Source organism: Thalassophryne amazonica, chromosome 12, assembly GCF_902500255.1.
Source record: "Thalassophryne amazonica chromosome 12, fThaAma1.1, whole genome shotgun sequence".
In the NCBI taxonomy this organism is placed as follows: Eukaryota; Metazoa; Chordata; class Actinopteri; order Batrachoidiformes; family Batrachoididae; genus Thalassophryne; species Thalassophryne amazonica.
The window spans coordinates 82793031-82818742 of record NC_047114.1 but is presented as its reverse complement, the minus strand read 5'-3'; the positions used below and the strand labels follow the sequence as shown (position 1 = coordinate 82818742).

At 41.9% G+C, this 25712-nt stretch overlaps 1 protein-coding gene across 1 annotated transcript in view; it reads left to right on the top strand.

Annotated features, from left to right (window-relative positions):
- Nucleotides 1–2261: 2261 nt before the first annotated feature.
- skila (SKI-like proto-oncogene a) overlaps nucleotides 2262–25712 on the top strand; it is a 51468-nt gene continuing 28017 nt past the window's right edge. Inside the window, exons 1-2 of the mRNA XM_034183498.1 lie at nucleotides 2262–2387; nucleotides 4156–5435. Coding sequence (XP_034039389.1) covers nucleotides 4197–5435 — 1239 coding nt within the window. The 5' untranslated portion in view covers nucleotides 2262–2387; nucleotides 4156–4196. The remainder of the gene's footprint in view (nucleotides 2388–4155; nucleotides 5436–25712) is intronic.

Below are 25712 nucleotides of genomic sequence, written 5' to 3'. Positions count from 1 at the left end.
TGTCCTCTAGGGGCGAGGTTACAGATTGCATTATGTAGTCACTGGTCATGATTTTGATTCCTGTCATGTTTTTACTTCTTTGCTGACAGGGATTCATGCCAAAATGTACGATTCTCCATTTCATAAAAATAAATTTTTCCAAAATGTGTTAGTCTGCACTAGAAACCCGCTAGCCAGTGTACAGAGGAGCAACTACTGATTCCTCTTCATTTTGGTTCTGTTTTCCAGCTGTATTGATAAATGTAAAAGATGGAGTTAGTATGTTCCTCCATACGCTCCGATATGAAGGGCTCATTTTTACTCGAGGCCAAAATATAGCCATTGGTTACTGCAAATGTTTTGCTTCTGTCCATCTGTCTGTGCTCAGTATAACTCCAGTCCTATTACTGCCAGGGTCTTCAACTTCACAAGGAACATTCCTGAGACACAGACCTTGGAGAAGTTCAAAGATGGCTAACCTTACCTATTTTAAGAGGTCAAAAGGTCACATTCTGTTTCCTGTTGTTACGCTCAAACAGCCGAGGGTATTTTTTAAGCTTATGAAAGCACATTGCTTTCTTGTTGCAGGTAATTAATTATACATTATTGAACATATGAATGATATATTCTATTTCTGATAAAAAAAAAACTGCCCTGATTCCTTCACATTGTAGCTTTAGCTTTTGACATAACTCTTCATACATTTTTAGAAGGTTATTATCACAACATCAGAAAAAAACATACATTACTGGTCTCATATTTTGTCCCTGCAGTGGTAACAACATAGTGTAGACAATCACTCAAAAACAATAAATGCTTCCCTCTTGTAACTCACCAAGTCTGGCAACTCAGTTTGTACAGGAAAATATTAGACCTCTGTCTTTTTTTTTTTTATGGGCCTTACTGGCCTTGGTCTGTACTGTCAAGACCTCGGTCTGATATTTTCTCGTACAGACCTTGCGCTCGGTTAATAATTCCTTTATTATATAGCTATTTGGACCTGTGTTTTCATCTTCATCTTCTGTCCTGTGCACCAACAGCAATTCTTGTATATTCGTCCGTGAATTGTTCTGTGAATTATTTCTGTAATTTATGTTTGTAGCATGGCCCAAGCAGAGGGTCACCCTTTTGAGTCTGGTCTGCTTGGGGTTTCTTCCTCAGAGGGAGTTTTTCCTTACCACTGTTGCTCTGGGGGTTGGTAAGGTTAGACCTTACCTGTGTGAAGCGCCTTGAGGCAACTCTGTTGTGATTTGGCGCTATATAAAGGAAATAAATTGAATTGAATCTTGTTGATCTTCATTTTGCATGTCCACTTTGAGCTCATTTGCTGTTAATTCCTCCAATTCAAACTCATCAGTGTAATAAAATTCACTTGGCAGATGGTCCTCTTCATCGCTCAAAATTTCTTTGTTTGATTTTTGTTTTGTTTTATTTCACGCTGTGAAAATTGTACACAAAGTCGCAAATCTGATACGCGATCCGGACCTATTGTCATGGTAACAGTCTGATACAGGAAAATATCAGACCGGAAATCAGCCAATCAGAGCCCACGTACTATCGTAGCCATATAATAAAGATGGCTATTTTAGAGATGTGAGAGTGGAACGGCTGCGTGGTTGCAATCCAGGACACCAATGTGAAGTGCAGCACTATGGCATGCTCCATTTATTAAATTTGGGGGGGGGGGGGGGGGGGGGGTTTGTGTTAATAATAAATTGTTCCCTGATGAACAATTAATTATGTTTTTGAAGCAACTGCTTTCTTTGGCATTTTGAGTATTTTGAAACACTGACACAGGATTTTGAAGCACTTCAAACCAGTGAATTGCTTGCTGGAATAAAAATTGTTGATTTTGTAGTTTGAGCACATGAAATACAGTCATTTGCTTTGTGAATTTTTTTTACTTATTTGGCTCAAAGTATCATTTTTACCTTCACTCTCTCTTTGTGTGTGTGTGTGTGTGTGTGTGTGTGTGTGTGTGTGTGTGTGTGTGTGTGTGTGTGTGTGTGTGTGTGTTATAATTCCTCAGGGATTTAAATCCCCCCACCCACCCCACCCCTTGCTACGCCTTTGGCCGCCAGGGGTTATGTGGTTGTATGGCTCTGCCTAAAAAAGTAATAATCAAGCAGCTTTTGATTAAGCAACACTGAAAGCCGCGTTCTTCCCGTTTTTGTCTGTGACACCGGCAGACAGTGTGAGACAGACAGACAGACACGCTTTTTTTTTTTTGGGACAGACACCCCCGCATAGTTTCCGTTAGCCGGGTGACGTCTCCGCCTCTCAGCGCGTGTGCAGTGTGACGTCACGGACTGGAGCGGAGCCTCGAGCTGCATCTTGTTGACGCTCCGCCAGGCTTCAGTGCTCAGAAGACCCCGAACGAGAGAGTGTGCGAGCGACGAGACGTTCAGGCAAGTGATAATTCCCTCTTTAGCCGCAAACACGGAGCTTTAAAGTCACATTATTTATCTGCTTCTTGTGACTTTGTTTCTTGTAAATCGCACGTCTCACTCAGTGTGATTAAGTGGTTGCTGTTGGTCGCAGCGGACGGAGAGAGGAGGGGGGGTGAACTAACCTGGTTTTAGCCGGCTATTCGTGTTGCTGTTTTATTATTTTATTTGTCGAGACAAGCGTTATCGCGTGTTTTCCCTTCTGTCTGCCCACTTTATCTGTCACTACGCCGGGCTTGTCTGGCCCCCAGGTGCGGGGTTCACTCTTTATGGCTGTGAGTCAGTCCAAGCGGACGAAGTAAGTTAGCCTGTCGGTGCTGTGTTAGCTAGCTAACTATTATGGCTTATTCTCGTAAATACATTTGTGAGATATCTGCGGTTATTTGTAACACGTTTTGTTTCGACTTCCGTCTGTGTGGTCCAAATAAGCATCCTTTCGGGAGGTAGTCTATCCGTGTGTGTATGTGTGTGCGGAGGGGGTGGGGGGCGGTTAAGCTCGGTTCTGACCCCCGCCGGGGCTTCAGTAAGCCCGGGTTTGTGCGCCGGTCGGACTTTCCCGGAGCAGACTGTAGCGCAGACAGTGAATGTCATTATCAGCTCCGTCAGCATACCAGTGCCGCCGCGGCGAGCCAGCAGAGGAGGTAGAGTCTGCAGACTAGAAGAGGAGGAGGATTTTTACGCGGTGTCCTTGCAGCAGAAAAAAAAAACATACTACAAGTGAAACATTTGCACAGGTTTGAATGAGCAAAGGCATGACATTGTAATCGAATGAAGCAATGGGGTTGTTGTTTTTCTTTCTTTCTTTTCAAGCAGTCCCGTATGCTTGACGAGACCAGGTGCCTCTTTATTATGAAAATTATTTTTTTTGCAATCGACTCTGACATTTAATTTTAAGGCTTTAAATCAACCCACCCCTTCCCCCAAAGACACCTCGTTTCGGAATCGAGCTGGAAAATTTTGCACCATAATAACGTTGTCGCAGCCGGTGGAAAACGACAGTGGGATGTTGCTGAAACGTGCAAAAGCGTGCAAGTCCTTTCACTCTGCTTAATCAACCGAAATTGCGTTTTTTGCTTTTTTGTTTTTGTCAACAAGGATTACAATAACTGTAGGTGCTATCATGATGTTTGTGCAAGGAACACAAGAATTGAAGGGGAAAGGCTGCTTTCCACATTGCTGCATGTCAAGCTGTGAAAAGACTGAAGGAAGGGGGTTACTGCTGTTCTTGCTTTTATCGTTTGTTTTTCATGGAGTTGATGGGGGGTCAGCATGGGGTGAGCAGACATAGGGGAATGTGGTTGAGAAAGGCACTTTTTTTTAAACCTATTGTTTATCAAACCCGAATTAACAATGTAACGTCAGTGGGAATTTCTCCTGGGTTGTCACATCTGTTCAACTGGTTTTGCTTGTTAGAATTCACACTTTGTGTTGGAAAGTTTGTTTCCAAACATTTGGTGAAAACCTCCATGCAAATTTCCCCTGAGGTTCAATTACAAGGGCTGTGTGAAGTATGGTAATGACCATTTGGCTCAGGAGACAATACAAACAGCCATTGACCTCGTGATTTCCCAGATAGCAGTCATAAAACATTTAAGCTTCTTCAGCTTCCTTGTTCCATAATCTATTTTTTGGTAAAATAATTTTGTTTGTTTATTTCTGTAAATGAAAGTGTTGATTGCGAATGATTGCCTGTGGTGTGTTTTTTAAATTCCTCTTTTGTTATGCTTAGGAAGTGGATCAGGACACCCAGAACTTCAGTCATCACTATGCATGTGTCGAATTACCAGACGATTTGTGTTATTTAAAAAAGTTGAGGAGAAAACAAAGACTCAGAGAAATAAAGAGCTCAATAAGTTTGAAACCACAACAAACCTGCACTCAGACATGGCCAGTACCCAGGCAAGTTTAAAAACCCCTTTTAAAGACTTGACCTCATTCAAGGGCAACATGAAACGGCTGTACAGAGAGCGACTGGAAGACGCGCCAATTAAGAAACGAGTAATGGCAGAAATAAACCTAATGCATTGCAGCTTGGACTCCTTTCCTAAAACTCCCAAGGTGAAGAGAGAACAGGCTGAAGAGCGACATCATGACTCTGATATGGACATGGAGGGTCGAGCTGAATTGCATGTGGTGGTGGGCTCTGCCAAAGCCCTCGACCTGAGCCCTGGACTTAAACATACATTGGCCCAATTCACTCTGAGTAGCCAGAGCTCTCTTGGGGGCCCAGCAGCTTTTTCAGCCCGCACCGGCCATGAGCATTCTGCTGCTGGCATGCCCCCCTTGCCCTCCCCTCCTGTTCTGGGAGGAGGCCCCCTGCTGGTTCCCTGCGACAGCTCAACTGAGCTCACCCACTCACTGCTGGAAGGAGAGTCGATTTCCTGTTTCGTTGTGGGGGGTGAGAAGCGACTCTGCCTGCCCCAGGTTCTGAACTCTGTGCTCCGTGACTTTTCACTGCAGCAGATCAACACTGTGTGTGACGAGCTGTACGTCTACTGTTCACGTTGTGATGCTGATCAGCTGCATATACTGAAGGTGCTGGGTATCTTGCCATTCAACGCACCATCCTGTGGCCTCATTACGCTAACAGATGCACAACGTTTGTGTAATGCTTTGCTACGTCCCGGGGCAACCTTTCCTGCTGACCCCAGTGGCAAATTGTCAGCCCAAGGCCTGCTGAAGGAGAGCGAAGCCAGCTTTCAGGTGGAACACCAGTGTCTGGGGAAGTGCCAGGGCCTCTTTGTGCCACAGTTTTACACCCAACCTGAGGCACCGTGCATCCAGTGCATTGAGTGCCAGTTGCTGTTTTCACCGCAGAAGTTTGTCATGCATTCACACAAATCACCTGATAAGAGGACCTGCCATTGGGGATTTGACTCTGCCAAGTGGCCCTGTTACCTGCAGCTTGCCAGAAAGTACCAGGGCACATCTGTGGAGCCCAGGCTCAAGCATCTTCTGGATGAGGTGAAAGAGAAGTTCCACTACCACCTCAAGAAGTCCATTGATAAAGTAAGTTAATTTAACTTTTTTACCCTGTATTATTAATGTTGCTGTCATTTTGGTAAAGATACAAATTAAACACTGCGCTAGTGTACTACATTTCAGTGACGTCTTCTGAAGATCTGCAACACTGAATGCCTGTCCAGATCTTGATCTTGTATGTGTGAATGAAGCCTGGGACAGATGGTGGCATATGCCTGTCCTGGATTAATCAGATCAGGCTTGGCTGGCTTGTCACAGCTGAAAGGGTAGTGTTTTATGTGTCCTGCAGGTCACGTGTAGGTCACTGGGAATGGCACTGAACAAAAGGCCACAATGCAAGCCTCAAGCCTCTTTAAGTTCTGATTTTTGCTTAATGATACATGCCAGTAATTTTTTTTTTTGACTCATTAACTGTTTTTATGATCACATTTTATTTCAGCTTTCTTCAAGGCTACTAAAATTAACTTTTTGAACGTTCTCCCAGGAATACGAGGGCTGTCAATAAAGTAACGGTCCTTTTTATTTTTTCAAAAACTATATGGATTTCATTCATATGTTTTTACGTCAGACATGCTTGAACCCTCGTGCGCATGCATGAGTTTTTCCACGCCTGTCGGTGACGTCATTCGCCTGTGAGCACTCCTTGTGGGAGGAGTCGTCCAGCCCCTCGTCGGAATTCCTTTGTCTGAGAAGTTGCTGAGAGACTGGCGCGTTGTTTGATCAAAATTTTTTCTAAACCTGTGAGACACATCGAAGTGGACACGGTTCGAAAAATTAAGCTGGTTTTCAGTGAAAATTTTAACGGCTGATGAGAGATTTTGAGGTGATTCTGTCGCTTTAAGGACTTCCCACGGTGCGAGACGTCGCTCAGCGCTCTCAGCCGCCGTCGTCAGCCTGTTCAAGCTGAAAACCTCCACATTTCAGGTTCTATTGATCCAGGACATCGTGAGAGAACAGAGAAGTTTCAGAAGTCGGTTTCAGCATTTTATCCGGATATTCCACTGTTAAAGGAGATTTTTTTAATGAAAGACGTGTGGACGGGTCCGCGCGTCAGGACGCAGCCGACGCGGTGCGGCGGCACAGGAAAAACACCTCCGTGTTGATAACCATTTGTAAAATCCAGGCGGCTTTTGATGGCTTTCAGTGGAGTGAGTATATGAGAAATTGTTTAACAGCAGGACATGTTCCAACTTGTCCTTAAGGCTTTCAACAGAGGTGTTTTTCCTGTGCCGCCGCACCGCGTCGGCTGCGTCCCGACGCGCGGACCCGTCCGCACGTCTTTCATTAAAAAAATCTCCTTTAACAGTGGAATATCCGGATAAAATGCTGAAACCGACTTCTTCTGAAACTTCTCTGTTCTCTCACGACTTCCTGGATCAATAGAGCCTGAAATGTGGAGGTTTTCAGCTTGAACAGGCTGACGACGGCGGCTGAGAGCGCTGAGCGACGTCTCGCACCGTGGGAAGTCCTTAAAGCGACAGAATCACCTCAAAATCTCTCATCAGCCGTTAAAATTTTCACTGAAAACCAGCTTAATTTTTCGAACCGTGTCCACTTCGATGTGTCTCACAGGTTTAGAAAAAATTTTGATCAAACAACGCGCCAGTCTCTCAGCAACTTCTCAGACAAAGGAATTCCGACGAGGGGCTGGACGACTCCTCCCACAAGGAGTGCTCACAGGCGAATGACGTCACCGACAGGCGTGGAAAAACTCACGCATGCGCACGAGGGTTCAAGCATGTCTGACGTAAAAACATATGAATGAAATCCATATAGTTTTTGAAAAAAATAAAAAGGACCGTTACTTTATTGACAGCCCTCGTATAGTGGGACAGATGCATAGATTAGGCACATTTAATATACCAAAGCTTTTAACAATAATGACAAGTTTAGGAATTAGTTTCTTTAATTTAGTTTTTAATGTGTAACAAATCATCACATTTATTTTTCCTTAGATTAGAAAGTTTGGATAGCTCACATTTGATTTTTATGTTGACATACCGATGAACAAAAGCAAACACAAATGCTACATTCCAGTCAAATCTCAAGTGTCCATGTATACATCATTTTACATAATCTAAGAGAGGGGTGGTGACATTTTGAATAACTGTCACTCTTTTGACTTGATAAAAATGTAGATACTGATATCATGGACTTTAAATGTGAGAGTGGCATTTTTCCCACCCAAGATGTTATGCCATCATGTAGAAAACTCCTGGCCTCTTCTGGGCTTCTACGCTGTGCTTTCTGGTAGTGTGTGTGGCTCTGCCCCCAGTGGTGAACAGATATTTAACCTTCTGTGTAGATTAGTCAATACAGCGCCAGCATGCAATAGTGCTTCATAAGAAACGGTAAAATTAAAGATAGTGTCAGATGTAAATACATCATGATGTGGATTTGTAGGCCACACCACCCACTAGAAATTCCCAGTAAATGTGGTATTGTGCTTTGTATGTGTGCCTTGTATGCCGTGTTCCTTTTCTCTGCTTAACGTGGTACATGACTGCACCGGATTAAAGTCTACTGTCTCATCTGGAGTCCCGACTGCATTCTAATCCCACCTCTTCCTAATTGTTGGTCTCCTCCTTTTCCTCAATCTTGGCTCAAGGTATGCGTGTTGGAAGATGTGGACATTCTTTCGAGCAGCGTCGATGTTTCAATACCACTGAGGAAATATGTACAAGCATTTCCAGATCACAGATGCAAGGCACATGTAGAAAGGAAAAAACAAAAACATATGCTCGAGGTGGATGATGAGTACTACGATTGTGTTTGAGATGTTGCCAAACTCTGTGTGTAATGAGCTGCCAACTGGAGGCTAGTATGACACATCGATGTCTGTCTCGCACTTCTTCAGGCTCTCTGGAGCCTCTGTCTCACCATGGTTTCAGGTGCTGTCTTCTCTGTGGGGAGATTTACCTGCTGCTGCTATTGTTTCTTCAAAAAAATTACTGTAGCCCAGGTTTGGCATAGAGTGCTGCATTTGGCTTGTTTTGGCATTCATGGTTTGGGGCCTGATTGGCAGTGTCATTGTCATCAAGTCAAATTTGTAAGTGTAATTTGACACAACAGTCACGTCTATTTATTAGGCCTATTATGCGGTACAGGCAGACCGTAACAACTGGTCAAATTCCTGGAAAGGCCAAACAACTAAAGTACCAAAACGGATGCTACTGCAAGTTACCTTCCACTTCGCTTCCTTGTTGACTTATGGGTGTACTAAAGGTCAGTAACCAGACAATGAGGTGTCTGAGCTCCGTTGCATCAGTCAGGACACCGGTGTTCCCTTGAAAGTTTAACCACTCTTTGTTTGTATGCATGTGTGTGTATTTAGGTAATAAAAGTGTGCGTTTGAATGAACAGGATGTGAATCAGACGGATATGTCTCTCACCCAGAACATCCTCCAGACTCTGTCCAGCCTCCTCTGCACTGGTTCTGTGACTCATACTTTCCACATCCCAGTTGATGCTACTGGAAGTGCAGCCAGTGAGATTATAGTATAGACACGGAAAGATGGCTCATTATTTTATCCTCATCTTGACACTAAAGCCCTTTTCTTCAGTCCTCATCTTTACACAAATTGTCAGCATGCACATTTATGAGCAGCACAGAGTTTGGGTTGAGATCTTTGCATTCACTGGTAGAGAATAGATGCAAACAAATGAGCCTTGTGGATGTGTATTTTTTATCAGAAGGTGCTGGACCAACATCCTTTTTGGAATGTTTAGTTTGAAGAAGTGCAGAATTGAAATTGCTCTATATATGGTGCGTCATAGCCCTGGGCACTGCTGTCCTGCTTGTTGATTATTGCTGTGTAAATAGTGTATGACTGGCGTGCCCAACCAGATCGACCGGTCATCGCTGGCTGAGTTCCAGTCGATCGCCTGGAAAAAAAAAAAAAAAAAAATCTGTCCCTGGACTCGAGAGGATTTAGTGCTGCTATAACAGACTGATGCAGCAGGTGGCAGCAATGCACCAACAAGGATGCCGGCTGCTGTTACTCGCCAGAGTAGAAGAAGAGCTCTTCATCTATGGTGGATAACAAAAATTTTCATCTTGTAGTATTATTATTATTATAATTATATTTTATTTATTTTTTTCATTTATTCTAATGGCAAATCCATCTGTCTTATCTGCAGTGTAAATGTGGCTTTACTGAAGAAAGGAAATTTGGAGTGGCATTTCAGACGATTCACAAGAAATATAATACTAACTTCTAATGCTAACCTTGCGCCATCTCCTCTGCTCACTCAAAAAGTCCAGGAATTGAAAAGTCAGCAGGCAGCACAATGATTCATGGTCTTCCATAAATATGAAGAGTGATTAATGTGGCGAATAAGATTGCAGTGTTCTGTTCGGGCCAGGAGTCTGAGGACGCATTTTTTCTGTTCGTAGCTGGAGGAGACACACATCTGTTGCACACAGATGTCAGGTGGCTCAGGAGAGGTATGGTGGCTGCTGTATCACTCTATTATCTTACTAACCTATATATATATATATATATATATATATATATATATATATATATGACAAAGGGGTAATAAGAGTGTAAAGATGATTTGAATATATCATCAGAGCAGTAAATTGATCGGTCCGCGTGAATACCACGCAGATCACTGCTGCTGTGTTCAGGTACCTCGGAAATTACAGTTTGTTTGCTTGGATTTTTTTTTAATGTCGTTGAAGAAAACAAAAACGAGAGATGTTAATTGAAACAAAGGAGAGGATTATAACCCTCTTAAAAGAGGGTAAATTATCACGCAATGTTGCTAAAGATGTTGGTTGTTCACAGTCGGCTGTGTCTAAACTCTGGACCAAATACAAACAACATGGGAATGTTGTTAAAGGCAAACATACTGGTAGACCAAGGAAGACATCAAAGCATCAAGACAGAAAACTTAAAGGAATATGGCTCAAAAATCGAAAATGCACAACAAAACAAATGAGGAACGAATGGGAGGAAACTGAAGTCAACGTCTGTGACCGAACTGTAAGAAACCGCCTAAAGGAAATGGGATTTACATACAGAAAAGCTAAACGAAAGCCATCATTAACACCTAAACAGAAAAAAAAAACAAGGTTACAATGGGCTAAGGAAAAGCAATCGTGGACTGTGGATGACTGGATGAAAGTCATATTCAGTGATGAATCTCGAATCTGCATTGGGCAAGGTGATGATGCTGGAACTTTTGTTTGGTGCCGTTCCAATGAGATTTATAAAGATGACTGCCTGAAGAGAATATGTAAATTTCCACAGTCATTGATGATATGGGGCTGCATGTCAGGTAAAGGCACTGGGGAGATGGCTGTCATTATATCATCAATAAATGCACAAGTTTACGTTGATATTTTGGACACTTTTCTTATCCCATCAATTGAAAGGATGTTTGGGGATGATGAAATCATTTTTCAAGATAATGCATCTTGCCATAGAGCAAAAACTGTGAAAACATTCCTTGCAAAAAGACACATAGGGTCAATGTCATGGCCTGCAAATAGTCCGGATCTTAATCCAATTGAAAATCTTTGGTGGAAGTTGAAGAAAATGGTCCATGACAAGGCTCCAACCTGCAAAGCTGATCTGGCAACAGCAATCAGAGAAAGCTGGAGCCAGATTGATGAAGAGTACTGTTTGTCACTCATTAAGTCCATGCCTCAGAGACTGCAAGCTGTTATAAAAGCCAGAGGTGGTGCAACAAAATACTAGTGATGTGTTGGAGCGTTCTTTTGTTTTTCATGATTCCATAATTTTTTCCTCAGAATTGAGTGAGTCCATATTTTTTTCCCTCTGCTTGGTCTAAAAAAGTAACTGTTACTGACTGCCACAATTTCTTTCCTGATTTCTTATAGTGTTTCTTAAAGCTAGAAAGTTGCCATTTGAAATGACTTTAGTTTTGTGTCATGTTTGTGATCTGCTTTTTTCCTACAAAATTAAACAACTGAATGAACATCCTCCGAGGCCGGTGATTCCATAATTATTGCCAGGGGTAGTATATACACACACAGACTTTGCACTAGGCTACCAATTAGTCAACTGCAAATTATACAGAAAACAATGCTTATACGGCTGAGGGTATTTTAGCATTGTGTTTTTTTTTTTTGTTTTTTTTTTTTTGTATTGTTTTGTTCTTTTCTGAAGATGGGAAGAAACAAAAGCTATTTCGTTCCCCCACCCCCACACTGTGAAGTATCTGTCTTACTTGAGGGACTTTCTTGGGCTACATGTTTTATATGGTTTGTCATCAGACATGGTCTATTAATGCACTGCATCTTAAAATATCTGAATGAACAAAATTCCAAATGAAACAAGATCCTCTTTGGACCAAAACTGAGTCGAACTCATCTTCCAAGATTTCACAAAGAAGTACCCATATATGTGTTGACTTTGCAGATGATGTTGTGATCTTTGGAATGAATAGATGTTCTGCTTGCAGTACTTGAAAAGCTGAATGAGGAATCAGTGTCTGGGTTTGAGATTGTCTTGGATCCAGGCATTCAGTGACTTCTTAGACCTAGCCATTGTAGTTGTATCTGTATGTGGTGAAAGTGTTAGCCATGTTGAGAGATTCTCATATCTTGGCAGTGACATTCACTTTTCTTGGGACTTGGTCTATAAGGTTTGCAATGTCTGGAGTCGTGAGATCACAAGACAGAGGTGTTTGGCAATGCAGCCATCTTTGCAGGAGGACGAAGGTCCAAGTCTTTGGGATCCTGGTGCTTTCAGTCTTACTGTATTGTTATGAGAATTGGATGCTAACCAGTGACCTAATGTTTGACCTGATGTTTTTAGTACATGATCTCTCCAGAGATTCCTTGGCTATCTCTGGATTGATGTGTCAAATGAACAGTAACTTTAAGAAACCCAGAAGAGGTGATCTACTTGCATCATGAGGGAACATTAGTTATAAGACTATGAACATGTGGCACGTTTCTCTGTGCATGATCCAGTACAGATGTCCCAGCAACCAGAAAGGGCCAAGGGGACACCCACATTTCACCTGGTTGCAACAGATAAATGGCTACTTTTGGAAAGTGGGGTTTGGCTGGTGGTCTGTGTGGGAGGTGGCTAATCAGGTCTTGGGGTGGTTCCATAGTGTGGTGGATGTGGCAACTGATGGTACCAGCACAAGGATTCTGACCTGACCTGAACCTAGGATGTGGACATGGACCCAGATACATTCCTCAGCTAAGTGTCTTCTGCTTTTTTTTTTTTTGTCATTTTGTATTTCCTAAGTACATGTAATTGTGGAGGGGGATGTCAGAGTGGAGTGGACGCAGAGACTTGTATTATGTTTTTCTGAACTTAGTACTCCTTTACAGTGTCTTTCAGATCAGCCAAATCAACTATATATAGTTTTTGTTCTGTGTTTGTGTACAAACAATTTAGAAATCCTTAAAAGTAGTTTGTTGTTTGTCACAAATTAATTCATAGTGACCAAAGTCCCCATAGCCACAAAGCTGCATTCAATAATGTCGCTACATTACACAAAACAACTGTAGAATCCATAGTGACAGCTGCACACAACACCTCTGTAGACCAAATTCTCAAAAATACATGCCCCTGTGGCAGGGACAAAAAGTATGCCATCATTTTGACCCTGGCCCTGCATTGGAAGTACGCGTAGTACCTGTTTAGATTGGGTGTTAGGCGTTTGTGGAAATGCACCTTTTGCTGAGTTGCTAACTTGCCTCAGCCATGTTTGCAGTGTTGTACTGAGCTAGAGCCAGAAGTGTCAGGCAGAGAAAACAACCTTCATCTGTCTCCCTGGCCAGGCTGACACAGTGGCTATAACACAGACGGGAGACAGCTGCTTCTCACTGGTTTCCTCAATTTCCAAGTTGGAAGCAAGTGACTTCATTAACACAGACCAGTGCAGCTGCACTCTCTGGCTGTCTCCTGGGGTGTCTGCTTATCTGTAAGTTTGCTTGACACTTCTTTTGGGCCGTATCTACTGTAAATGACCTTTTTTTGCATAATAATCACGCACTTAGCTGCTTTTTGTTTCCTGTTTCCCCTTGTTTTGACATCCATCTGAACCCTTTACTTGTTGCCATGTTCATATGATGGTTGATTTTTGGTCTTCACATTGGTCTCCAATTTCAATCCCTTGTAGTTTTGCTGTTGCCACATGTGCTGATAAACTGTCAGTATTTCCAGGTCCAACTCAGTGGACAGTAACATAATAAGAAACCCAAATGACCCGACAAATCAAGTGTGACATAAGCAATAAGACCACTTGCATGCATCTGAAAGGAAGATGGGAAGAAAGTGTGTATTGATTGGGTCTCCAACTTTGGATGTGATGAGCTGGTGTGTGACATATGCACTGAACAGCAGTGGAAATGGACCACGAGTTGATAGGAGGAAATGAAATAAGTGTGAAACCAGGAGACCATGTTTCAGAGAACACTGTCTGTATTGCACAAGTTCCCATTGTGTTTAGACATGTGCAGTAGTCCCAAATTAACCTCCCCTGTGTTTGTCACCTCACTTCACTTCTCTTAGACAAGTTGCCAAACAGAACAAGTGTCAGACAGACCCAAAGCAGAGTATGTGTGGTCAAAAATCAAACTGTGTATGGTGTACACACTTAAACTAGAGGAAAGGGTGGACGAATGGGGTAAAGAAAGGGAAAAGATGAAGAGAATGGTCTTTCATGGTCACAGTCTGCTCCACTTGTAGTTGCTGTGTAGTTTTTCTGTCAAACAAACAATATTTACATCCACAGCATTGATGCATGATATGAGGAATGGTGGTTCTTTGAGTTGAAAATTAATCTCTGAAGACCTGAACTGAACCAAACATCCAGCCTGGATCAGCCCTCTTATTTGGCCAATCACATGCTGGCTAGCATGCAGTTCATCTAACCCTGTTTTTTTTTTTTTTTTTTGGGTCTTAACCTTCTGAATGCTCATATTTCTATGTGCGTTTGTGAGTTTTTCCCAGAGCAATCAGCCATACTGAATACACGGTAGCTTGATTGGTGACTCAGGGTAACATACAGTCCATTCTGCATGTTTTGAACTTTCCAAATTGTTTATGGCACACAATAGCCTGTGCCTTGGCTAGCATATGCTGCCCGTTGTTCAGTGCTACATGGCATTTTGCAAGGTAGGACAGGCTGTACTGTCCCTATTAGGCGAGTACCAGGATTGTAGATGGTTGCTCATTGAAGAGGCACCGGTGCTGTTAGGGGGGTACCCTGCATGTCACCGATGCGGCTAAAGAAAGATGCCTTATGCGGACGAATTGCCTTCTCACATAGTGGGAATATTACTTGGATAGCTATCTAGAGGAGATTAGGTTTTGGAACAGTTTGAGCAATGTTCAAGGAAAACATAGTCAGAAAAACTTTTTTTTTTTTTTTTTTTTTTTTTTTTTGGTAGCTGAACAACCAAGAAACTAGATGGATGATCTAAAGCATATATTGATTGGCATAATATTTGTGATTGATTGGTATGGAGGACAGATGTCATATGAAGTCATGCATAGTCAAAACGCCATAGATTTATGCATATTTTATACCTACCGTATTTTCTTAAACGCCTGACCTTGAATACGGGCCTGCCTCATTTAATGGCTGGGTCAAACCTTCGTCTGAAAAAAATAAATGCCTGCCTTAAATAAGAGTCTGGCAATATGTGCATGAAAAAGGATTACATTAATTAATGTAACTTAACACCATATTACAGTGCAGGCAGCAAGCAGCATTTTATTAATAATCGCCGGCCTGGAATAAAGGCCTGCCTCGTTTAGGTGCCGAGTCTGAGCATGGTTCGAAAAAATAAACTCCTGGGCTTTTAATCAAGGAACTGCATTATATTGTGGTGTGTGGAGCACACATAGTGTGCATCAGCTCTCTGATGTCTTTCATTGTTTTTCTTAAAATGGGAATTAATGACTGAAACCACCACTTAAAAATAATTCAGACCTATATATATTTCTGGGTCTGGGTTGTGATGGCAGTAGACCATGCAGAGCTCAGTCCATACTTTCTCATCTTCAGTCATGTCCTCAAACCTTTACTGGCGAATCCTGAGGTGTTACCAAGCTAGGTAGGAAATATAACCAAATTATATTTAAAAATTATTAGTTGGAGGCAATTTCCCAACTCAGCTGCAGTTGTTTTTTTTACTGTTTCCAGGGTCTGGACATTTTTGCTCACATCAAGATCAGAAGAAGCTAATATATGGTTTTTGTTATCACTCAAGATGTGTCAGTCCAAGTAGATTGGTGCATTTGGCATGTCTGAATCTGGTGTTACTTGTTGGAAGCGATGTCCTCCTGAACTAATGACCTGTTCCCTCACCACATCCCAGTCTCAGGCCTTGAAACCAGTTTGCTTTTTCTCCAAGAAAACAATGGACTGGAGACTGAAAATACAAATATTATTGTCTAAGAATAGTTGAAGTAGGACTTGAAGAAGAGATAATTTTAGTTATAACACACAAGTTGACTAAATACGTGCCTTTTTTGTGAGGCTGGTAAATTAGTCTATATTGATTGATTTGTGCCATCACCCTGGGATTCGTTTAGAGGACCAGGTTGTGTTTGTGTGGACGGCGTTAGATGTGAGGGATGCATACTGTACGAGGCCTGTGGGAGTCTGCCAACCTGAGTACTTTGTGTGCAAGAAGAGGAAACTTGTTTGAAATTGAAATACTTTTCTGTGCCACATTTCTGAAGGGAATGGTGATTAATGAAGACATAAACGAAGAGCCCCTGAGATGCTGCTTTCCATAGGGGCCCCCACATACACATTAGACACTAACAGACCATATAGTCACTTAGACTTCCTCTGTCATATTTTCTCCCATAACCCCAGTCTCTCAGGCAGGGAGATAAGCAGAGATATCTAAGGCATGTCATGAGTCCCACGGGGCAACCACCTGGCACATCTGCAGCACATTAAATTCAGCCACTACACTGATCAATTATGCATGTTTCAAACAGAAATCAACCAGTAATTTTTACATGTGGTTATGGTTTGAGTATTGCAAAGTGTAACTGATTCTGCCTTGTTTGCTTTGATTACATATCTGTGTTCTTAAGGCAAATGACCTTATGTGTCATAGAACAATGCCATTATTGCAGTATGCACCTTGTGGCTTTCAGAATACACAGCAGATGAAAGCAGGAGAACACAGGAAATCAGTAGGATATAAATGTGAGTGATGACATGGCCTCAAACACTTTTATTTATTTGTAGCTTCACCTTTGGTCCACTTTCATCAAGTGCCCTCCAACAGTTTATTCTACTTCCACTACTTTAACCTATTTACTCTTTACATCTTTATCTCACCAGGGGTCTGAGTGATGTTGCTTAGGGTAAATATAAAGTCACTAGATGGGAAATGGACTGCATATGAGAAGATGAAATGAGTGGCATTTTCTGAATTGCACACTCTTCCATCTCATTTGGCTTTTGCATTACTGAATGCTGATGTGTTTATTCCATTGCTGTTCCCACCCGCAGTGATGCTGCTCATGGGAATCATCTGTCTCCCAGATATTTTTAAGGTACACACACACACACACATACATCTTAGCTCAAGTCCCTGGTGTTTCATACCACTCCATCTCGATCCTGTAAATAGAAGATTGTGTCCCTATGGATCCTCAGCAGTCTCACTGCACGTCTTTGCAGCAGAAGTAATCCATGAGGTTGATGACCTCCAGATGTGACTAATTACCTAAGAGCATTCATACAATTGGCCAGTTATGAATTGTAATTGTGTTGTACATTAGGGATGTGAATCGTTCAACAACTCACGATTCAATTCGATTCCGATTCTTGGGGTGACGATTCGATTCAGAATCGATTTTTGATTCAAAGAGCTCTGAGAAATAGTTATTACTTAAAAAATGTTTATGTTTAAGAAAATACAGCTTTACAAGGTTAATCAAGTGATTCTAAAGATGTAAATTTACTTATCTGCTTTGCTCGTTCAGAGTTGGCTGGCAGTTCAGCGAAGCGCAGGTCAGTAGTCGGCAGAGACCGCTGCACCGCTCCTTTTAGCTCCGGGTGATAGCATCGCATGTGGGCTTGCGGATTTGAAGTGTTTCCGAAGTACTTGACTTTCATTTTGCAGATTTTGCACACTGCATAAGTCATGTCAAGCTCCTTCTGACGCAGCAAATAATAAAATCCAAAATGCGGCCAAACATTTGCCTTCAGCAAAGATGGTGCTGGCTGAATTAGCTCTTCGTCCGCCATGCTAAGCTACAGCCACTGAACTCTGCAGCTAACGAGTGTTTGAAGTACGCCAGAACCCCCCTGTGGGGACGCTGTAGTACGGAAGCCGTTGCCATGCTTTTTTAACCCCTATTGTACATGTTGCAATTGTTGGGTGGTATTTGGCATAATTGTGAGCTAATAGTCAAATTCTCCTTGGCTGTCTCCAGGTAATAGATTGGTGCAACTTTTGTTGAGCAAGCAGCATAGATTCTCATCATTCTCCTCCCTTTTTAATGTCTTCTCTTGCTGCTGGGGGGACTTGGCCTACTCTGAGTCTTACTGCCCTTGTAGTTATCCTTTGAAGGCTAAAGTTTTGCCTTGGAGTTTACAGTTAAGCTAGATTTAACCAGTTCCTATGACAAGTACAGTTTGTTATGCCAGGCATTTTGTGTCATTGCTGTCAAAATGTGGTGGCTGAAATGCATTTTCATCCATGCTGTGGCCTTGTTCTTTTACTTTTTTCATGCAAACACTCTTTGTATAAGGATGGAACCTTGACAGCAGCAAAAGTACAATGAATTTTGCTTTTGGATGGTAAGGCAAATATACATTGCACAGCCCTAATACAGAGTATCATTTAGTACATAATGTGACATTGACAATAAATGACTTGTTTGGTAGCATGGTGGCCAAGTGGTCAGTGCACTTGCTTCTAAAAAAAAATAAGGTTTCCACAGCCAGCGTTTTTTCAGTCTCTTCTCTTTAAGTGGAAGGTTGTGTCTGGTATTGTTATACTGGCATGTTTAACATAAAGTCCTTGAATGGTTACTGAAGACCTTTTCCCCTACATCTTGATGATATACTGCATCCAAAAACATTTTGTCACAAATTTTTCACCAATTCCAAAATCAGTTACTAACCGCAGACTTATTCCTACTTGTAGTACTGGTTGGGTAAATGTCTATTTGCATAGCTACAGAGACGCAACACGTGTGTTGATTTTTGCCACTAGTCATTTGTGGAAATGATCAATGGTTGCAGTTTTAGTTATAAGACTGTCACAGGAAGTAGTAGAGTGTGGCTTAACCCTGACCTGAACTTTGAATATGCCCATGCAGCTTTAATTATTATTAGGAAGATGACACAGTGTCAGCACATGAAAACATGGTGATGACACAGTCTGCAGTCAAGGATTAAATGAAGTCCAGAAATCAAAGACAGTCGAAGGCAGACGCATACACGAAACCACTAGGCACTTCCTCCTGTCATGCCAACTCCAACCTGCAGCGTGAGTCACACAGCTCCGTCAGAGCTGCGGTCTGCTTCCCACTCATCAGCGTCACTGTGGAGCCAGGACAAAGATTTATCATTGTCCCGGACTCACACACAGTCTGTTTGATCTCCGCCCAGGTGTTCACTTTGAACTGTGACTCAACCATCATGACATTCATTAAACACAGTCTGTCTGTGGTTGGACTGTTGTTGAACAGCCCTTAGACTGTGACTGTTGTGTGAAGGAAGTCTGTCACATGCAGATTATAAGTCCAGTCCACCTGTCAGGTTTTTTTTTTATATTAATGTTGTTAGAAGCAGAATAGATATGAAGTGCAGCCTTAGGTCACATGCTGTAGGTTTCAAATTAACCAGTGGCTTGTGCAGTCCATAAACCTTTGTGAATTGTGAGAAAGACATGTTTTTTTCTTTTTTATAACTACAGCTTTTGACTGATATATAGCAGTTGATGGATTTACAGTGCAGAAGCTATGTGACTGTGGTTGTGGGAGAGAGGCGAGCATGAGGGGGTCTGGACAACAAAACCAAGCTACCAATAGAGAGCTGAGCAGTAGAACCTTCCAACAAGCTTTATTCATACAGTATGGATGAGATGTGGTGTCTCTGCAGTAGATGTTGATGGAATAAGGGTCTGATTTTATTTAACAATCTCTTTTTAACTGTTTTCAATAGCTTTTAGCCTGTGGGGCATTCATGGGTCAACCCTTTCCCCTCTTGTTATTTGTCCATCACCTCATCTGACCTCTTGCAGTATTGCAGTATTCCACATTTCAGCACAGCACCCTCTTGTGGAGAGACGACGGTAAACAAACTTTCGATCGATATACAGCGTGACCTCATGCTCTTTAAATTGAAGCATTTCATTGTCTAATATAAACACCTGCATTTAAACAACTATGAAGCATATTTGTTCATTTGGGTGCTCCTGTTTTTGCATGGCTGCACCACAGCAGCTCCTGCATGCATCCATATATTGATTTGGCAGAGGTTTCATGCCGGTGTCACAGACTGAATGGTCCACTCCTAAAAATCGGTCCGTCCTTTGCATCTGCGCATGTGTCATTTTGGACAACAGCAGCTCATCTGAGATGGAAAAACCTCTTAAGTCAATTTTAAGCAGAAACGAGGGGAAATTTCGTGACACTTTGAAATGTCCGACGCGCAGTGAACGCATCAGCTAGCAGCTCATTAAGCTCTGATCGCTTCCGCTGCCTTTTATGATGAAATAATGCTGAATTTATGTGGAAATGATTGTTGTACTAAAGCTTCCGATATCTGTCGCTGAGATAGATGATGACTGGTGTGCAGTTTGAAGCAGAAACGAGGTGTTAATCCGTGAACCACGTCATCAGGGGGACCGATTTTTAGAGGGATCGTTCGGTCTGCAACACCAGATGCCCTTTGTGATGCAGCTCGACACGTACATGGAGATTGGGGCACAGGTTTCTTTGAACTGGTAACCTTCTTGTTGGGAGGAAAGAGCACTACTGCCATTGTGCCACCGTGCACAACTACATCTTTATTTTACTTCTGGCTAAGCTACGTTTAATCAAATGGATCTTATGTCTGATGGTAAGTTGTAAAATGTCAACAAGAGCAGTTTAGGATGAAGTCTCGCCGCCATTGTTGTGATAAACTACATTTAGCAACTGGGAGTAGTCTCTGGTATATATTTTGTGTAATTCTTCTTTGTGCTTTGTAACTTGATACAAAGAGATTAGGTTGGTTTGTGGCTCTCCATTTTGTGTTTTCTCTCTAGTGATAGCAGTACATTGCTGGCATGCTGACAGCCTCTCTCAACTTTCAGTCTGCTTAGCAACGCTCGTCCTCTCGGCAGCTCTCTCGCTCCTCTGTCTCCAAGCACTCTGGGTTGTCTCATCCATAGCGAGCTGAGTTCCCTTTAATGGAAAACCACGCAGCTGATTTAGGGGTGGTAACTGCATTGAATGGTTGCTGCAAAAAAGTGGAATTATAATAGTAATGTACTCCCATACAGCAAAAAATTTGAAGTTTATACTTATACATATACATGTAGGGTGAGCACAGTTCGTCTCAGACAAGACGTAAGCCCGCTGACCTTGTTCTCACACACTGTGTACTCCTGGGAGCACAAAGTGCGTCTGCATGCGTCTGTGTCCTTCTTCCTGCTTGTGGTAACTACGTCATCATCCCCATCCTCCCACACTGTTGTTTCATGGAACTGTTATTTGATGGGCTGTCTATTCAATTGTGTGTGTGTGTGTGTCTTTCCTTCTCATAGTGTTGTTGACTGACACAGGTGAGGCCCTACAGCAAAACTGTGGGAGGAATGTGGAGCATATACTGTGCTGTTGTACTAGTGGGGTTTAGTCTTACATTTGTGTGTCTACTGTATGTAGCTTGTTGTGTACTGTTATGCATGGATGATTTTTTTTTTTAATGCCCTGCACAGTTTGTGTACATGAAGTCAGAATGAACATTTCTTCATGTATTGTTCCATAGCCATGTCTGATAGTGTCTGGCTGGATTACTGCTGAGTGTGACATGATTTTGGAATAAATTGTGGAATTATCGTCACCTATAGACCTGCTGTAAATTGACTATAATGATATTTGATCCATTTTACTATTATTTTCTAATCGTTAGCTGTTTGGATATAGAGGTCAGGGGTCGTGCCCAAGTGGTTAGTGCGCTTGCCTTCAGTGCAGAAGGCTCCCGGTTCAAACCCCACCCCTGCCACATTTCTCCATGTAACTTGGAGTTGCGTCAGGAAGGGTATGCTTTATTATGTGTGGCAACTTATTCCAGTCCAGACAGTTCTCCTGTTCAAGATGCAACATTATTACATTGTTAAACATGTACTGCTGAGAATATAAACTGGAAGCTGCTACCTGGGATTTGACTGTGAAACACAAGAAGATGAAGCAGGAGAGCAGACAATAAATACAAAAGTTCAGCCAGAGAGCTTAAAGTGACTGCTTTTAATGTGAAGGATAACAGAGAAATACTGCAGCTGGTTTTCAAATTAAACTCCTGTGTGTTGTAAAGTTACACTATAACAGATTAGGAAATACCTGGCTATTAATTTTTCTTCCACCGACTGCCATTCCGGCTGTCAAGGCTGTAGTGCAGTAATATATTTGGATTATGAAATGACTGACGAGAGCTGTAGTTACGGAGCGAGGCATTCATTATATTTTTGGCGAGACTGTGCTTGTATAGTCAATTTGTTTGTGATGGCTGTCTACACAGAGTGCCCACGTGGCACAAACATGAGTGCCTGAAGCCAAAGCTGCCAGGGAGTGAGCGTGTCAGGTGCCTGTGTGTTTGTGGCTCTGGTATGACTTGTCTAGCAGATCCTTATCGGTATGTGTCTGGTTCCGTGTGTTTAGAAAGGAGGAGGAGGAGGAACAGGTGTGTCTGTGTCTGGTAAAAGCACAGACAGACGGTCACGTGTGACGTGTTTGTTTCATATGGCTTTGCTCTCTCTTCTGTTTGCCTAACAGTCCACTTGTCGGACCTGTTCTCATCTGTCTCTGCCCTAGTCTGTTTTATCATCACTTAACTCTTCTCAGATTATCGTGAAAGAATAATGTGAGGACTAATTTTCTACTTATTCCATTCAGTAGCACATACATTTATTTTTCTCTTTGTAATTGTGAAGTGAAATGCGTCAGATGACCTGTACAAAAGTCTGAGTAGTATAAAAGGTGACTTGGCTCTTTACTTGAAATGATCAAGGCATCTACTGACCTTGTGGCAATCATATTGATTTACAGTTTTTATATTCCTGCCATGATAAGTGCTGAAGAGCTGGCAACCGCACAGCAGGGGAAAAGGACTAGGACTGAACATGTAGCAGTTGAGACAAAAATGCTGATCTCTTTTCACAGCAGTAGGTTATCACAGAGTTTCTAGAAATGGTGCATTTCTTTAAATGCTCCACTTTTTTGGCTTGGTTCCCTTGTGTGCTGTTATTGATTTGGTTACTGAAACATAGTGCAGCTCCCAGTCCATGGATAAATGGCTTAGTGGATTAAGACCTCATTACAAAGGGCTCTAGTGTGTGTCTGTTGAGGTGGGTGGTGGGACCACCCGAGCACTGGACTCTGTACCTGTTGACCGGTTACAGATAAGTTTGTGGGCAATCCTTAGTTGCAGCTCTAGTTTCCATATAATCTTCTCTCATGTGCAACAAAAAGGCCTGCACCTATTTGGGTTAAACATACTGTAAATAACTGAAAGTTGTGTGTTCCAGGCAGTCATAACTAAAGTTACAGTTGTCAACGAGTTTTGGAAATGTGTGGAAAAAGTTGATGAATGAGAAGGCTGTTGCTAAAAGGGGGACAAACTCTCAACCAAAGCATGTTGCATTTGCAGTCTCAAGTACATGCAGACTATCACACCATTAGCATTTGGCGTTGCTATTAGGGATGGGACTGATCAATCCAATATTTGTACTGGGCTCCGATACCAACGTAATTCACGGATCAGAAATTTCCGATAAGAATCGGTTGTATTTCCAAAACACGGGGGTGCCCCAAAAATTACATATTGGTATATGTGCTGTTCTGAGGACAGAGTGCATTTCTGCATTTCCAAAATGCCACAAGAAACCATCAAAAAATAAATAAAAAATACTTTAATTCTTTCACCAAAACATCAAATCTAGGCTTACATCTTAGATGTACCTTTTGGCAAATTGTAGCTGAACCTTCAGGTCTTCTTGTAAAGCAAATCCTCCTATATACCAGTTCATCATTAAGCTCTTTAATTAGGGATGTAAAATATCCTCAATTGAATTGAATTTAACCTTTATTTAACCAGGTTAGTCCCATTGAGATCCAGACCTCTTTTTCAAGGGAGACCTGGACAATTATATATAAAGTTTCTAATTCACCTAACCTGCATGTCTTTAAATGTGGGAGGAAACCGGGGCACCCAGAGGAAACCCACACAAACACGCGTAGAACATACAAACTCCACACAGAAAGGCCACAGGTGGTTACCGAACCCATGACTTTCTTGCTGTGAGGCAACAGTGCTAACCACTAAAAATCAACATAATGATAATACAACCCCTGGCAAAAATTATGGAATCACCGTGCCTCGGAGGATGTTCATTCAGTTGTTTAATTTTGTAGAAAAAAAGCAGATCACAGACATGACACAAAACTAAAGTCATTTCAAATGGCAACTTTCTGGCTATAAGAAATCAGGAAAAATAATTGCTGCAGTCAGTAACGGTTACTTTTTTAGACCAAGCAGAGGGAAAAAAATATGGACTCACTCAGTTCTGAGGAATAAATTATGGAATCACCCTGTAAATTTTCATCCCCAAAACTAACACCTGCATCAAATCAGATCTGCTCGTTAGTCTGCATCTAAAAAGGAGTGATCACACCTTGGAGAGCTGTTGCACCAAGTGGACTGACATGAATCATGGCTCCAACATGAGAGATGTCAATTGAAACAAAGGAGAGGATTATCAAACTCTTAAAAGAGGGTAAATCATCACGCAATGTTGCAAAAGATGTTGGTTGTTCACAGTCAGCTGTGTCTAAACTCTGGACCAAATACAAACATGGGAAGGTTGTTAAAGGCAAACATACTGGTAGACCAAGGAAGACATCAAAGCGTCAAGACAGAAAACTTAAAGCAGTATGTCTCAAAAATCGAAAATGCACAACAAAACAAATGAGGAATGAATGGGAGGAAACTGGAGTCAACGTCTGACCGAACTGTAAGAAACCACCTAAAGGAAATGGGATTTACATACAGAAAAGCTAAACGATAGCCATCATTAACACCTAAACAGAAAAAAACAAGGTTACAATGGGCTAAGGAAAAGCAATCGTGGACTGTGGATGACTGGATGAAAGTCATATTCAGTGATGAATCTCGAATCTGCATTGGGCAAGGTGATGATGCTGGAACTTTTGTTTGGTGCCGTTCCAATGAGATTTACAAAGATGACTGCCTGAAGAGAACATGTAAATTTCCACAGTCATTGATGATATGGGGCTGCATGTCAGGTAAAGGCACTGGGGAGATGGCTGTCATTACATCATCAATAAATGCACAAGTTTACGTTGATATTTTGGACACTTTTCTTATCCCATCAATTGAAAGGATGTTTGGGGATGATATCATTTTTCAAGATGATAATGCATCTTGCCATAGAACAAAAACTGTGAAAACATTCCTTGCAAAAAGACACATAGGGTCAATGTCATGGCCTGCAAATAGTCCGGATCTTAATCCAATTGAAAATCTTTGGTGGACGTTGAAGAAAATGGTCCATGACAAGGCTCCAACCTGCAAAGCTGATCTGGCAACAGCAATCAGAGAAAATTGGAGCCAGATTGATGAAGAGTACTGTTTGTCACTCATTAAGTCCATGCCTCAGAGACTGCAAGCTGTTATAAAAGCCAGAGGTGGTGCAACAAAATACTAGTAATGTGTTGGAGCGTTCTTTTGTTTTTCATGATTCCATAATTTTTTCCTCAGAATTGAGTGATCCCATATTTTTTTCCCTCTGCTTGGTCTAAAAAAGTAACTGTTACTGACTGCCACATTTTTTTTTCTCCTGATTTCTTATAGTGTTTCTTAAAGCCAGAAAGTTGCCATTTGAAATGACTTTAGTTTTGTGTCATGTCTGTGATCTGCTTTTTTTTCTACAAAATTAAACAACTGATTGAACATCTTCCGAGGCCGGTGATTCCATAATTTTTGCCAGGGGTTGTAATAATAATATTAAAGCAAACAGAGCTCGGGTATTGGAATAGTATCAATATTGGCAGATAGCCAAATTCAGGTATTCGGCTCGGAAGTGAAAAAATGTGAATTGGT